Raw genomic sequence first — 15,725 nt, 5'->3', positions numbered from 1 at the left:
ACATGTGAACTTTGTTATATATCCCAAGGGATAGATGTGCCTCGTGGGTTATTCCTCTAGTTCCATGAGTTCATAAATTAGGGATAGTGTACAGACATCAATAGTTGTAGGGGTAATATATAACTTTATTATTTCTTATTTTTTTGATGTGCTCTTAGAGGGCAAGTGACATTTAACATTATGGGAGCAGGCAAGAACAAGAAAGGGACGAAGCGAAAGAAGATAAGATTGGAGGATATAAGTATCTCCGATGAATTTGAAAAAGAAAACCTTCCCCATCACCAAGAATTTCCATTTGTAAGATTAGAAGAAATTGTCCTTACAACCCACAATTTCTCTGAAACGTGCATGATTGGACGGGGAGGCTTTGGTAAAGTATACAAGGTAATTCATTAAATATGTTATTTCCTAGTATTAATTCTAACAAAGAGGGCTAATTTTTTCATATTGCAGAGTCAAATACTCAAATCTAAATTTTCATTATATTTCTGTAGGGAATGTTAGGTGGTCAAGAAGTTGCAATCAAGAGGCTAAGTAGAGATTCTCAACAAGGAACAAAAGAATTTAGGAATGAAGTAGTTCTAATTGCCAAATTGCAACATAGAAACTTGGTTCGACTTCTTGGATGCTGCTGCGAGGGAGATGAAAAGCTCATGATATACGAGTATCTGCCAAATAAGAGCTTAGATGCTACCATTTTTGGTGTGTATTCTAATAACAAACCATGATTTCTATGACAACTTGAATTAGTTTCTTACATTTGTTTATGTTTTTAGGTGAGTCGAGAAAATTGCTGTTGGATTGGGCGACACGGTTTCGTATAATCAAAGGGATTGCAAAGGGACTTCGGTATCTTCACGAAGACTCAAGGCTCACCATAATTCATAGAGACCTCAAAGCTGCAAATGTTTTGTTAGATGCAGATTTTAAACCCAAGATAGCAGATTTTGGTATGGCGAGGATCTTTGGCGATAACTTGGAAAATGCGAATACCCAACACGTTGTTGGAACACAGTGAGTATCCATTTAAAAACCCATATTGTTTTTTCAGTAAATTTATCTCCCATTAGACACCTCTTGTAATTAAAATGATCAAACAGTGGCTACATGGCTCCTGAGTATGCAATGGAAGGTGTCTTCTCTACCAAGTCTGACATCTACAGTTTCGGCGTGTTACTACTGGAGATTGTAACTGGTATAAGGAGAAACTCCATTAGTGAAACCATGGGGTTCCCTAGCCTCACAGTATATGTAAGTCCACATGAATTCAGTCAAATTCCGTTACCAAAAGTGGATCAAATACAAGCATTTTTTGTTGGATACTGAAAATTAATACTGATATGATGTTTTTGGTTGTTTCAGTCATGGAATATGTGGAAGGAAGATAGGACCAATGAGCTGCCGGACTCATCTATCTTAGATACTTCACCAGATGAAATTCTGCTTTGCATCCATGTAGCACTCTTGTGTGTCCAGGAGAACCCCGATGATAGGCCGCTCATGTCATCTGTTGTGTTTGTCCTAGAGAATGAGAACACGCCACTTACATCCCCCAATCTCCCCGCCTACTTCGCGAGACGGAGTGCTGCAATGAATCAAATTAGAACTGATATCCAGGCATCCGTGAACAGTTTTACTCTTACTGAGATAGAGGGACGATGAAATCAATCTTTAGCTTTAGCTGTATCGAAATATATGCTCTTGAAGGAAACAATACATTAGATGAATCGAACACTATTGTAAAATGTATGGCTCAAAAAGTTAGAGATGATATTCTTTAAGAAAGAAAATAAGGATGTACCGTGTGTTGCCTTGCCTAGTACTCCCTCCGTTCCTAAATATTTGTCTTTCTAGGGATTTCAACAAGTGACTGCATACGGAGCAACATGAGTGAATCTACATTCTAAAATATGTCTATATACATCCATATGTGGTAGTCCTTTGAAATCTCTAAAAAGACAAATATTTAGAAACGGAGGGAGTAGTCATTATCTTTGAGTATGTTCTCTATTCATTTTTTTGTCTGTATAATATACTGCTTCCTCACTCTGTCCCATAACATAAGAGTGTTTCTGTGATTGGTATACCGTCAAAAGCGCTCTTATATTATGGGACGGAGGGAGTACTTGAAAAAAGAAGGACTCTGAAAGAAAAACACTAAGATGAAGGGACCTTTACATTGGATAAAAGTAATCAGGTGGTAGTGTTCTTGTCTGCTCTTCTAGCAATGGTTTTGTGTTTACTTGTAAGAGAAAGGCACTTGTAAGAAAAAGGGCACCATGGACGGACAGACTCAAGGTGTATCATCCTGTGTAAGCAAGACAAGCACGTTGACTGATTTGAACACGGAGGAGGGACAAGGATTTCTTTGGGATTTGGGGATTTCATCCGCGTGCTGTGAAGATGCACGTTTTTATTTACCTGAAGATTAGCCGCCAATTTGTTTGTAAATCAGACATTCCACAGCGTTTATTTTTGTTGTTGTAGTGTTTCACCCCTGATCTCAGCGTGATAACATCTGCGAGGATATTTTTAGAAGAGATTGCTATACAATTGGGTGCATGACACAGTATAGGCTGACACATTACGAAAATTGCTTTTGGAGGCCGAGCTCCATAGAGGCCTCTTTTTGCAAAATTCAAAATTCATTAGAATTTGTATTTTTACATTTCAGAAATTTCTGGAAAAAATGCAGATATACATGAAGGCATAATGTGCATGTGTGTAAATTTTCAGAACAAAATACGTTCAAATAAGAGTTGTGCAATAAATAAATAAATATGGGGCTTTTTAACACATGATACTATTCATCCTCAAAGTCCAAAAATTTATCTTTTTTGTACATGCTGCATTTCAAGATATTTCATACTATTTTTTTTTGGTTCCTAAAATCCCTCCCCAGACCCCCACCTTGCGTGGGAGCTTCTAGGCACTGGGCCTGTCCTTTATATACATATCATCCTGCTATACTTGCACTTTGTTTTATCAGATTTGTTTGAAACCAAAAAGTTTGAATTTCGACTTTTTCAAAAAATAAAAGGCTCCATGAAGCTCGGTCACCAAAAGGCCCTACTCGACACGTTACCTGTATAAAATATCACAAAGATCGCTTTGTATAAAAACAGTCAGGAATGAAGGTGGCTGTTCAAGTGTTGATACTCAAAAGCTATCCGTGTGCTTAATATTTCAGTCACTAGTCTGACCAGTTAGCAGTGACGGTGACATCCCAACTCCGACGTGGACAGCTGATTTGTCAACTCCCAACCACCAGAATTCCATCCGCTTCTGCCGTCGAACATCCCTGAATGCTGCGTTTCGTCAAAGCATCACTTGCTTCGGGACCAAGCACTCGTGCACAATTACGTACTTGCTGCTCGTGGCGGAAGTATCATATTACTAGTATTAAGCATACGATATTAGCGTATGTTAATATTTTTATAGTGCATATTTCAATATGAACTAGATACGGATGTATATAGACATAATTTATAGTGTAGATTCAAGAATTTTGCTTCGTATGTAGTCCATATTGGAATCTCTAAAAAGACTTATATTTAGGAATAGAGGGAGTAGATAGGTTTGACGCTCGATTTGTGTCTTGCAAATGTGGATTTTTTTTTTGAGACAAATGTGGATTTTTTTTCTTGGGAGGTGACTTTGGTAATCTTAAGAATAAATAGCTATATATTCTCCAGTTATTAATATGCGCGTGTTGTGTGTGCCTATATGTTTATGTCTATTGAACTTGTACTTTTCAAAGAATTTTCTTTTAGCTATCTAGTCAGCAATGATAGTGGCATCCCAACTCCGACATGGACAGCTCAAATGTTAACTCCAACACCCGTGACCCCGGGGCTAAACACTTCTAGAAGTCCGAGATTTTACATTATTCAATCATCTGGTTCCGTGATTGAACACTCATGTATACGTACTCGTGGACGTTGTTTCTCCTTGTAGACCAGGTTAGATGCAAGTACTTCATCCCGTTCAGCACCATCAAAGTAGAGCCTATAGCTCCTTAGAACTCCCGTAAAGAAAGCTGGTACAAACTTAGTACTAAGATTTGGCTCGAGCAATTGATGGATTCGCTGGCTCTCGCCTGCTGCACCGCGTCCCTAATCATTCTATTCCTGCCTTTTAATGCTTCCGTCGACCGGCTTGTCCCTGGCAAGCCGCTGTCTCCTGGCAACACCATCGTCTCCGACGGCGGCGTATTCGCCTTGGGCTTCTTCAACCCCTCCAACTCCACACCAACCAAGTTGTACCTTGGCATATGGTACAATGATATCCCCGAGCTCACAGTTGTGTGGGTTGCCAACCGTGAAACCCCAATCACCAACAACACCTCCTCTGCGCCGATGCTATCCCTCACCAACACCTCCAATCTCGTTCTCTCCTACGGTAATAGCAGCGGCCGTGTCCTTTGGACAACAACCAACGTGACCACTGCCCTGGGCACGTCTACCCAGACGGCGGTGCTTCTGAACACTGGAAACCTCGTCATCCGGTCGTCAAATGGCACCATGTTGTGGCAAAGCTTCGACCACCGCACCGACACACTCCTTCCTGGGATGAAGCTCCGGATCAAATATAGGACGCGCCACACTGCCGAGCGTCTAGTATCCTGGAAGGGCCCTAGCGATCCCTCGCCAGGGCGCTTCTCCTACGGCAGCGACCCAGACACACCTCTCCAAACATTCATGTGGGATGGACAGAGCTTGGTGTTCCGCGACACCCCATGGACAGGGTACCAAGTGAAGAGCGCAATCCAACGACATGAAGCAGGGACTAACATCAGTGATCTTATCATGTACCTAGCCTTTGTGGAAAATGGCGATGAGATTTATGCCACATATAGCCTCTCGGACGGCGCTCCACTCACAAGGTCAGTGATTACCTACTCTGGCGAGTACCAGCTCCAGAGCTGGAGCAGCAGGTCATCAATGTGGGATGTCCTTTGGAAGTGGCCATCTGCTGAATGTAACCGCTATGGTTACTGCGGTCCATATGGCTATTGCGATGAGACATCGGCGCCAATCCCATCCTGTAAGTGCCTAGATGGCTTCGAGCCAAGAAACATGGAGGAGTGGACTAGTGGCAGGTTCTTGGCGGGGTGTCAGAGGAAGGAGCAGCTGCATAGTTGCGGTGATAGCTTCTTGGCCTTGCCAGGGATGAAGTCGCCTGACAAAATTGAGCTCGTTGAACGGGGCAGAAGTACGTTTGAGGAGTGCGCCGCGGAGTGCAACCGCAACTGCTCTTGTAAGGGTTACGTGTATCGTAATGTGAGCAGTGATGGAGATGTGATGATGTGCTTGGTGTGGTCTGGGGAATTGATTGACACCGGGAAGGTAGGGGTAGAGCTTGGCGGCGAGACACTCTATCTCCGACTTGCAGGCTTGGATGCAGGAGGAGGTGGTAACAAATTTCCACCTTTGCCCCTTCTTTCTACGATATAGTAGTTTCGTCCGTTCTATTGTTGTTTTTGTCTTTGCTAACATACTTCTAGTTCTATAATTCATGTTCCTTTTTATGCCATATTTAATGCGTAGGTAAAAGGAGAAAGATTAATGCAGGCAAGATTGTGCTACCAATTTTAGGCGGTGGTGCTCTAGTACTTATATGCATCTCTCTTGCATGGTTAAAATGCAAAGGTACGTTTAGTTGAATCTCATTGTAGAAAAGTTATATTTGACGACCTTATGAGAATGCTAGTTTGACTATACAAAATTCTACATCCTCTAAGCCCAACATGTAAAACTAGAGCAAATAATTGTTTTAGGTAATTTCTGTGTGCGGTTTAGCCATTGTGGGATTGATGTAATTGTAACGGGCAGCCTACTAGCAACTAAGATGGAGTCCACATGCTAGAGTCTCTACATGTTCATCATAGCGGTTGCATAGTCAAGCAATCATTGCCTTCGATTTTTTTTGTGTCGATGGGGTTTTGAATAACAAAGCGAGGTGAGGTCATGGTGTTATGGACTTGAGGGTTGTGCATGTGTTCAATTAGAGGGGATGCAGAGTGTGCTTTGAAAAAATGTGGACCGTGTTTTCTATGTCAAGTGGTAGCCTCATGGATTATTCAATTGATGACTGTGTTCTGATTGTCCGGTCTATGATCTTGACATGGTGGTAACTTGCCTCGTGGATTATTTCCCCTTGATTTGTGGGTTAATAAATTGAATAACATTCAACAGCAACAAATCAAGGGAGCAAATTAAATATTTATATTTTATATTCCTATTGTATGCTTATTAGAGGGGAAATGAATATACCATTGTGCGAGCAGGCAAGAGCAGAAAATGGAGAAAGCACAAGAATATAAGATTAGATGATATGCATACCTCCGCTGAGCTTGGAGAAGAAAACCCTCCTCGTGATCAGGAATTTACATTTATAAGATTAGAAGAAATTTCCCTCGCAACCCACAATTTCTCTGAAGCATACATGATTGGACAAGGAGGCTTTGGAAAAGTTTACAAGGTAGTCTGTTCAATATGTAGTTCCTGTTATGCCTACTAAATTAGGAGAATTGCTTTGCTAATATGTAAATCTCACATCTATATTTCTCTAGGGACTGTTAGGTGGAAAAGAAGTTGCAATCAAAAGGCTAAGTAGAGATTCTCAACAGGGAACAAAAGAATTCAGGAATGAAGTAATTCTAATTGCAAAATTGCAACATAGAAACTTGGTTCGACTTCTTGGATGTTGTGGTGACGGAGATGAAAAGCTCTTGATATATGAGTATCTCCCTAACAAGAGCTTAGATGCTATCCTTTTTGGTACATATACTAAGAACAAACCATGATTTCCTAAGGCAACTAAAAATATTTTTTGCTTACATTTCTTTCTTTTTAGACGACTCAAGAAAGCTCTCGTTGAATTGGGTGACACGATTTAGTATAATCAAAGGGGTTGCAAGGGGGCTTCTATATCTTCACGAAGACTCAAGGTTCACCATAATACATAGGGACCTCAAACCTGGAAATATTTTGCTGGATGCAGATATGAAACCCAAGATAGCAGATTTTGGTATGGCGAGGATCTTTGGTGATCACCAGCAAAATGCAAATACGCAACGCGTAGTTGGAACATAGTGAGTATCCACGGGAAAACATATTAATGTTTTAATAATTTCAATTCACAATAAATAATTTGAAATGCAATGGTCAAGCAGTGGTTACATGGCTCCTGAGTATGCAATGGAAGGCACCTTCTCTACCAAGTCTGACGTCTATAGCTTTGGAGTGTTGCTACTAGAGGTTGTAACTGGTATAAGGATGAATTCTAATAGTGAAACCATGGGTTTTCCTAGCCTCACAGTCTATGTGAGTACACACACGACTTCTCTAGAGTTTCATTTCTAGAATCGAATCAAAACTTTGAAGCAAATTTTTATTCAGAGTTAAAATTTAATACTGGTATGATGTTCTTGGCTTTTTAGGCATGGAATATGTGGAAGGAAGAGAAGACTGAGGAACTACCAGACTCATCTATCATAGAGATTTCGACAGAAGAAGTTCTGCTTTGTGTCAAGATAGGACTCTTGTGTATCCAGGAGAACCCAGATGATAGACCGCTCATGTCATCTGTTGTGTTCGTCCTAGAGAATGGAAGCACCACACTTGCAGCGCCTAGCCGCCCAGCCTACTTTGCACGACGAGGTGCTGAAATCGATCAAATCAGAAATAATATCGAGACTTCCGTCAACAGTTTTAGTCTTTCTCAGATAGAGGGGCGATGAAATTATAGCTATTTACTCTTTTGTATCGAACAATATTGTTAACTGTGTGGCTCACAAAATAGTGATGCCATTTTCTTAAAAGGATCAAATAGTGACGTAACATGTGTAATTTAGAGGTCATAATTTTCTTTTGAATGTGTTTTGTATTTCGTTTCTGGCCTCAATATAACAGTCTCATTTAAGAAAAATAAGTTTTTTCTTATAGAACAAACAATACTAAGTTACATGCACAAAAGTAGGTGGGAAAAAATCTACGAAGGTGACCTGGACACAAGTGATTAGGTTGTGGTGTTTTTTTTGAAGAACTTTAGGTTTTGTGTTGGTCTTGTATGCCGTTCTTACATTCATTCTGTGTGTGTACTTGTATGGCCGGAGAAAAATAGGATACACTGCACCATCCGTGTACACACTCATTGAAGATGAATAGATTGGATTTTTCTCACAAAAATGAAAAAATAGAATGGCGAATTTGACAATAATCAATTTATTTCTCACAGTATTATTTCTGAAATTTGTAACCTAAGGCAAGTTGCCTACTGTATTTCCAGATAACCTGGCACTATAGGAAGTCCCCTTTACCCGCTTGGCTGCAGACAGTTCGTTTTTTTTTTGTTTGTATTAGTAAAAATGCCCGTGCGCCGCAGCGGGACAAAAACACATCCCAATAATCATCATTGTTGCCACTTCTCTTCACCACGATCGCCAATGGTGGTCATGTTGCCCCAATATTCATGAAGAATGTGATCAATCTCAAGGTGATGTGCTTAATCATTACAATATAGCACGCCGTTTTCGTGAGCACCTTCATGCACCGACTTGTATCCTGTACTCACATTATCAAGGTCCATAAAACATACTAAAAGATTGTTCTCACTATTATGTCTTATATGGAGCTCAATATATTATTATTGCTGATAGATAGAAGGATTGATGAATACCAATCTTTCTCTTTATTGAAGATTCATCACATAATACAATCCTTAGAGAAACACTAAAGGTGTAGAACTGAAGCAAAATTCATGAATATTTTGCAATCAAATTATTAGCAAGCAACTTCAAGGATCGTCTAAATAATTAGATTTATGGCATGCAAGATTCATCCATCGGACCGTCAGTGTAATATTGGAATGTAAGAGTCGATGCCATAGCTTAAGAGGAATCAATCCTAGAACAAATGCATTGGCAACATAATATTTCTCATAGCAAGAATACCCACAGAGTGGAGGGATTATGAAAAAATTGTCAACAGGTTGGTGAAGCATGTAGGTAACTGGAGTTTGCGTGGTGGGCTGTAAATGAAACCTAAGGCAAGTTGCCTACTGTATTTCTAGATAAAACCTCGGATTGGTTGTCCTCAATTCCAGTTCAATGGGCATCGGAAAGATTAAATTCTATAGTTACATATATAAAAATCTAGTTAATGTATAAGCTCGGATTGATCAAAATTAAATAAATGTCATAGAGAAGATATGCTTTGATAGAGCAAACATTAGTACCAAATGCTGCCATTGCAACCAAACTTTGCCTAGAGTGACGGATATTTATGTGTCCAATTCTGCATAAACATAAAAACATAACAGCAGAAAACATGTGCAGTTTTTCTGTCTGACGAGATTGCTTTTTTAGCGCTTTCTGCTTTGTAGAAAATATGAGAAGATGACAATGAATAACTTCTTCTGAACTCCGTTCCATTTACATATAATGAACAACGACTGATATTCCAATTTCAGTGCTACTGGAAGGCTTATGTGTATGTAAAAAGAAACTTTCTGCACTAATCAACATTAGGGTTCATCTATTTTGCATTTAGTAGATGGGTGTATGTTTCAGTGTCACTCCCATACTGCCTCTGTTTCACAATAAGTGTAGTGCTTTTAGTTCAACAATACCAAAACCATGACACTTATTTTTGAATGGAGGGAGCAATATTTAGTTGGTATTCAGAAAATACTTAAGGCTAGCAAACAACTTCCTGAGTAGAACGGAATAGACAGAAAGAGGTGTACACGAACCAGACGGAGTGCTTGTAGCTTGTCCTCATCAAGCTCGATAGACCCGATATTCAAAGAAAAAATAAAGCTCGACATGCCTAATGACAGGGAGATACAGATTTGTACGACCACCAGTCCACCAGGGTAGGAGACCATCCAAGAACATGCCACCTAAGCTCCGGAGATACAACCTCCCCCAACTCTTCTTGCTTTCCGCGGAGTCCATAGCTGCCTAGGCACTTGCAGCGCCGGTGAGAGCCTGTGGTTCAAACGGCAGTTGAAAACATGTCTTACATTAAAAAAATTTCAAATGTTTGATTAACTTTTTTAAGTGTAATATTAACATTTTTTAACACATGGTCAACATTTTTCTTAAACACATTTAACATTTTTCAAATGCTTGATTAACATTTTTCAAATAATTGTTCAACGTTTTTTGAAATGCTTGATTAACAGTTTTATATACATGATCAAATATTTCCATCATTTTTTAATACATGGTCAACATTTTTTCTATGCACTTTAACATTTCTGAAATACCTTTTCAACATTTTTTTTCAAATGTTTGATTAACATTTTTATATACATGATCACATTTGTTTCATCATTTTTTAATACATGGTCCACACTTTTGTATACACGTTTAACATTTTTTAAGTGTTTGCTTAACATTTTTGAAACACTTGTTTAACATTTTTTCAAATGCTTGATTAACTTTAAAAAAAATACATGCTCAATTTGTTTCGCTCCCACCGCCCGACTGGACGACACTATGTCAGTGGACGGCTCCTCTTGTCAAGAGGACGGTTCGGCGGCCTCTGGCATGATTATGGGAGATGATAAGGGCTTTGTTATCTTTGCGGCATACATATGTCTCTTCTACTGTAACGATGCTCCGGAATCTGAGTTACATGCAACCAAGGAAGGCATTTACTTGGCGATACATCAGACTCACATGCCAGTTTTAATCCAGTCTGACTGCTCCAACGCTTTATCAGCGATTATGGACGGATCTTTGGACAAGTCTGCGCATGGCCATTTGATTTCTGAGATCAATCTCCCGATAGAAGATAGGGTGTTTACTCCTTGTTAAGATTACTCGTGAATAAATTAGGGTTGCAGATTGTTTAGCGAACTTTGGGCGTAGCGGGGATAGCACTGCGTGCTGGCTTAACCATCGCCCTACCTGTGGGGCGGAACTTGTTGCTTTCGATTGTAATCCTGTGATTATGGAGTAAATATCCTATATTCCCCCACAATTTTTCATACTCATTTTATTTTTTTGTATACATTTTTCATATAGATGATAAATATTTTCTCTATACACATTTAACATTTTTCAAATGCTTGGTCAATATTTTGAATATGTTACCTGTAGAGTCATTTTTGTAATATATTTATTTAGAATATTTAGAAGTATATATAACAAAAGTAAAAAAGTAAAGAAAACAAAAAACGTGAAAAAAGAAAAAAAAAACGTGGCTATTGTTTCCGTGCGCCTCTTCAGCGAGGCTTCCTTCTAGCGGGCCCATGTAAACACTTCATGGGTCGCTTCGTTATCACATCGCAATGGCCGGCTCAGGAAACGCAGGGAGGCCTCGCTCCTCGCCGACATCCCCTCCTCCGGCGGCTCCGCACTCCGCACCGTCGCCCCCCTACCTCCACTTCCCCTCCCGTGCTTCCTCCGGACGCTGCACTAGTCCTGGCGCGGCCTCCAGCGACACAGACAGAGATTGGGGGAGGTTGTCAGCTTTGACCAGCAGCGGTCGGCTGGTGGTACTGGTATATATGCCCCACAGCTGTTCGACGAAATGCCCAGGCTTCGTGCAGAAGCAGAACTATCTATCTATGGCACCGAGGGTTCTGCGATTCGGTCGTGTGCGGAAGGATAACTGATCAAATCAACCAACAATGCATCGCTATGCTTATACCATACCAATGGATCGCTCACAATTTGGCAGACTTGCTCTCTTACATGAACGCAAGTTCGTTCTGTTACAAAGGCAAGTCGTTTGATATCCATACTCTGGATCTTGTCTCGGTTCATCATATTTTGTCTTGCTTTATGACGACAAGCAGCAAGCAGCAACAGTCCATCAAATACAAGGTCGATGAGAACACTTGATCTTGGAGTACAAGCGAAATGCAGGAAAACTCACGAAATACAAGCATGGATCAGGAGCAGAAGATAGGGGGAGAATCAGAAAGCCCAAGCTAGTCTCTCTTTAGTCCCCAGTCTTCAGTGAAGCACCAGCAGTTTGTGGATATTTTGGCCACAGACATTTGAATCTTGCCCTATAGAGATTATCTAACACTTAGAAGTTAGAAGTAGGCAACCCTCTAGGTCTTCACGAATAAGAAGATGACAAAGACCATCCAAAGTCCCGTGACAAACCCTGCAGCCAGCCCGAGATACAAATCTCTGTTATTTGTATTGTTAACTTCATGGTGATCTTCAGTCACCCCGGGTCGTGAGCAGCTCATGGATAGAGGAGGCCCACATAGATAGTTGTTGCCGATATACATGGATTCTGAATCAGAAAGTGTCTGTAGCTGACTTCCCGAGGGTATTCTTCCAGAAAGATTATTATAGGACAGATTTAAGTGGCTTAGTGTTGTTATCTCTGCCAGACTCCACGGAACTTCACCGTAAAGCTCGTTGAATGAGAGATCAAGAGATTCCAATCCTTGCAGCAGGCCAATCTTGTCTGGAATCTTTCCAGTCAACTGATTATGGGAAACATTCAGAAGCTTCAGCGCAAAAAGGGATGCTATTTCTTCTGGAATCTCTCCAAGTAGATTATTGCAGGAGAAATCAAGGCCAACCATATATACAATTGCACTGGTGTAATAAAGTTGTTGACCTTTCATTACTATTTGTTGGCTGTCATCATATTTTATTGCTTCAATGTGGTTGTCTACTCCTATACTTCCGAACTTGCTCTCCAAGGGGTTATCAGATCTTATTTTGCTATATTGAGCCATTGCTTTTAAGTTAGCCAAACCACGAGGTATAGCTCCTGATATTCTATTATTTGCAAGGTCCAAGAACTGGAGATGTACTTGCTCTGTTAGCTCAATTGGAATAGAACCAGAGAACATATTATGCCGTAACAACAGAAAAGACAAATATGGCAGTTTCCCTGATGTCCACGTTGGTAGCTCTCCTTCGAACTTGTTGTGGGAAAGATCAAGTAGTGTCAAAAGTGGACTGTATTGCAAGAATTCAGGGAATTTGCCAGACAGGTTGTTGTTGTGCAAGATCAGAGCCGACAATAGCCTGTTTCCGGGATCTACTGTTGTGTTCAGTTCTTCCTTATCATCTCTGCCTTTTGAACATTGGGGAAGTTGTCCTACTAGAAGGTTTTCTGAAAGATCCAACACTTCCATATACTGCAGTTGACATATATATATTGGAATTGTTCCATTGATATGGTTTGCGAACAATACAAGCTCTCTAAGCATTGGAGCTCCAAAGTCCTGGGGAAGTGATCCTGATAAAGAATTCGTGAAGATATCTAAGAACAATAACGATTCTGGTAGCAGTGGCAGCAAACCTGTGAAGTCATTTGATTTGAGGTCAAGCATTTGTGCAGAAGTCATAAATTCCAGTGTTGCTGGCAACCGACCACTTATTTGATTACAAGAGATATTTACATAGCTGACATTGGAGAATACAGTCCAAAACCAAACAGGGACAGGATCAACTATGCCTGTATCCGAAATGTCAAGGTCCCAAATATCCTTCTGTCCTTTAAGCCACAATGGAAAATGAGGTCCCATTTTGGTACTTGCAAAATGAGCCACTTCCAGATTAAATGCGGGGATCCAGTTTGAGCTGATAGTGATGTGTACAGGGTTGTGATATAAACTCAGTTCCATCAAGTACACTAGACTTGCAAAATGTTCCTCTGATACAGAACCATTCAACTGGTTGTTGTTTAGAATCAATGGCCGTAGATTAGTCATCTTGCCAAGTCCCAAAGGTATTGACCCCACAAGCCTATTATCAGAAAGTTGAAGATCACTTAAATTTTTCCACTGCTTAATACTGCTTGGAATCCTGCCAGTAAGGTTGGTAGCAGACAGATCTAAGGACCTCAATTTACTCTTTGTACACGCCGGAAACCCCTCCATAAAATCTGACATATCCTGGTCGATCTCATTTGACCATAGCTCCAGCCAGCTGAGGTTGCACAAGTTTTTGAACAGTTCAGATTTTACACCTGAGAGGGAATTGCCACCTAGCCTCAGTGTCTGAAGAGATGTCATGTTTCCGATTGCATCTGGAAGTTGGCCAACTATTTTGTTCCTTGAAAGGTCAAGTTCCTTGATGATGAGAACATCCCAGAACCAGTAGGTTGGATTCAACGTGTCAATTCCGTTGCTAGATAGATGAAGCACCTGAAGTGAACTAAGATTTGAATGCACTATGGGTTCATGTTGTAAACTAAGTCCACATTGACTGAGTTGAAGGACTTCCAGAGAAGGAATAAGGGTGACCACCCCAACCCAATCAGGAATAGTGCTGAGGTTCACTCCACTCATGTCAAGGGATCTTAGTAAACCAAGGCGACATAACCATGATATGTCATCAGAATGCAAAAGAGTATCAGAGAAAATAGTGGCCTCAAGGTTAAGGTGGAGCAACCTAGAGAGGTTACCAAGTTGAGGTGGCACTCCCCCATCGAAATTCATGCAAGCAAGGTTCAGATATGTCAAGCTCTTGATGGAGCCTAAGAATTTTGGTATGGGCACACCTACTCCACCAAGGCTGTTTCCACTTAGATCAAGATGGTTCAAGTACTGTAAAGCAAGCAAAGACGAACTTATCTTCCCTTGCAATCCGCCGGATTCCCCATGAGCACGAGGCATGCACCAAACAAAATTCTCATCATCTTCGATGAAGGCATTGCGGAGGCTGAGCTTGACGACGTGGCCTGTCCGGTTGTCGCAAGTGACACCGCTCCACTGGCAGCAGTCATGGCCTCTCCAGGAGTCCAGTCGTTTTTCAGGGTCACTTGTCATGCCGGTTTTGAAGGAGAGCAGCGCCGCCCTCTCAGCCGCGATGCAGCTCCTGCTGGATGTTTCTCCGGCATAGGAAGAGGAGGTGGCCATGGACATGGTGGTTGCTGCTAGGATGATGAAAATACAGCTGGCTGCACCCGAGGCAGATCGTGTTGCTGTGGCCATTGTGTTATTTCTGTGCAAGGCTAGAAAGGAAGCCCAGGGAATGTATACGGTGAATTGCTTGACGCGAGAGGTTGAAAATTCCTCTCCTTCAGTCGGATCGCAGTGAATGCGTCCTCACAGTAAGTAAGAGTACTAACACGAAGGGGACGATTATGTCGCGAAAAGGAAAGAAGGAATCTGCACAACGGACATTCAGAAATAGTAGTGCCTGTAGGTATCAATCAGTTTCAGTGATCAATGAACAAGAGGACGAAATGTGTGTTGTGTATTGTCGGAACCATCAGCAATCAGGACTTGGGCTGCGCTGCCTTGTTGAATCTTCTATCTTCATTTTCAGTTGAACCATTCATGTCCAATCAACATCAGGTGTGGATATAAGTGCATTTACTAGCCTTTTCTTACATGAAGGCATGCCATTATTTTCCCTCTATCACACTCATTTTTTCTTGCATTTTACAGTCGCAGAGGAAGGGTCATCTCACGTACGTTTGAAGCTGGACAAATGTCCTGTTTTCCCTCAGATCGGTGCTATAAAGTACAGTATAAACTAAAGCTTTAATGCTAAGTGAGTTCTCAAAATCTGCTCAAGTTTCCAACATGTGTAATCGTGTTTCTCTTGATTGTGTGGAGGGAGGGAAGGGCGAACCCTATTTGACGCCCAGTATATCAAATTGCTCGCGATTCACGGAAGGAGGCATCGAGCCAACAGCCAAGGTGAGTTGGGCTGGCCCATTAGCTAGCTGCCTGCTATAGCAGCAATCCTGGTTTTGGGAATCTTCTGGAAGGTTCCTGTCTGG

General features: G+C 41.1%; 1 protein-coding gene and 1 pseudogene across 1 annotated transcript; one reads left to right on the top strand and one right to left on the bottom strand.

Moving 5' to 3' along the window:
• The window catches only part of LOC119310045, a 14,666-nt pseudogene extending 6,809 nt beyond the window's left edge, over window positions 1-7,857 (top strand).
• Window positions 7,858-11,510: 3,653 nt separating this feature from the next.
• On the bottom strand, window positions 11,511-14,928 carry LOC119306101 (receptor-like protein EIX1). The gene has a single exon (XM_037582430.1). It carries the CDS (start codon window positions 14,926-14,928, stop codon window positions 12,076-12,078), a length of 2,853 nt encoding a protein of 950 aa, XP_037438327.1. The 3' UTR covers window positions 11,511-12,075.
• Between the last annotated feature and the right edge of the window lie 797 nt (window positions 14,929-15,725).

Source organism: Triticum dicoccoides, chromosome 5B, assembly GCF_002162155.2.
Source record: "Triticum dicoccoides isolate Atlit2015 ecotype Zavitan chromosome 5B, WEW_v2.0, whole genome shotgun sequence".
Classification (NCBI taxonomy): Eukaryota; Viridiplantae; Streptophyta; class Magnoliopsida; order Poales; family Poaceae; genus Triticum; species Triticum dicoccoides.
Note: the sequence above shows the minus strand (reverse complement) of the source record. Positions and strands in the feature narration are given on the sequence as shown.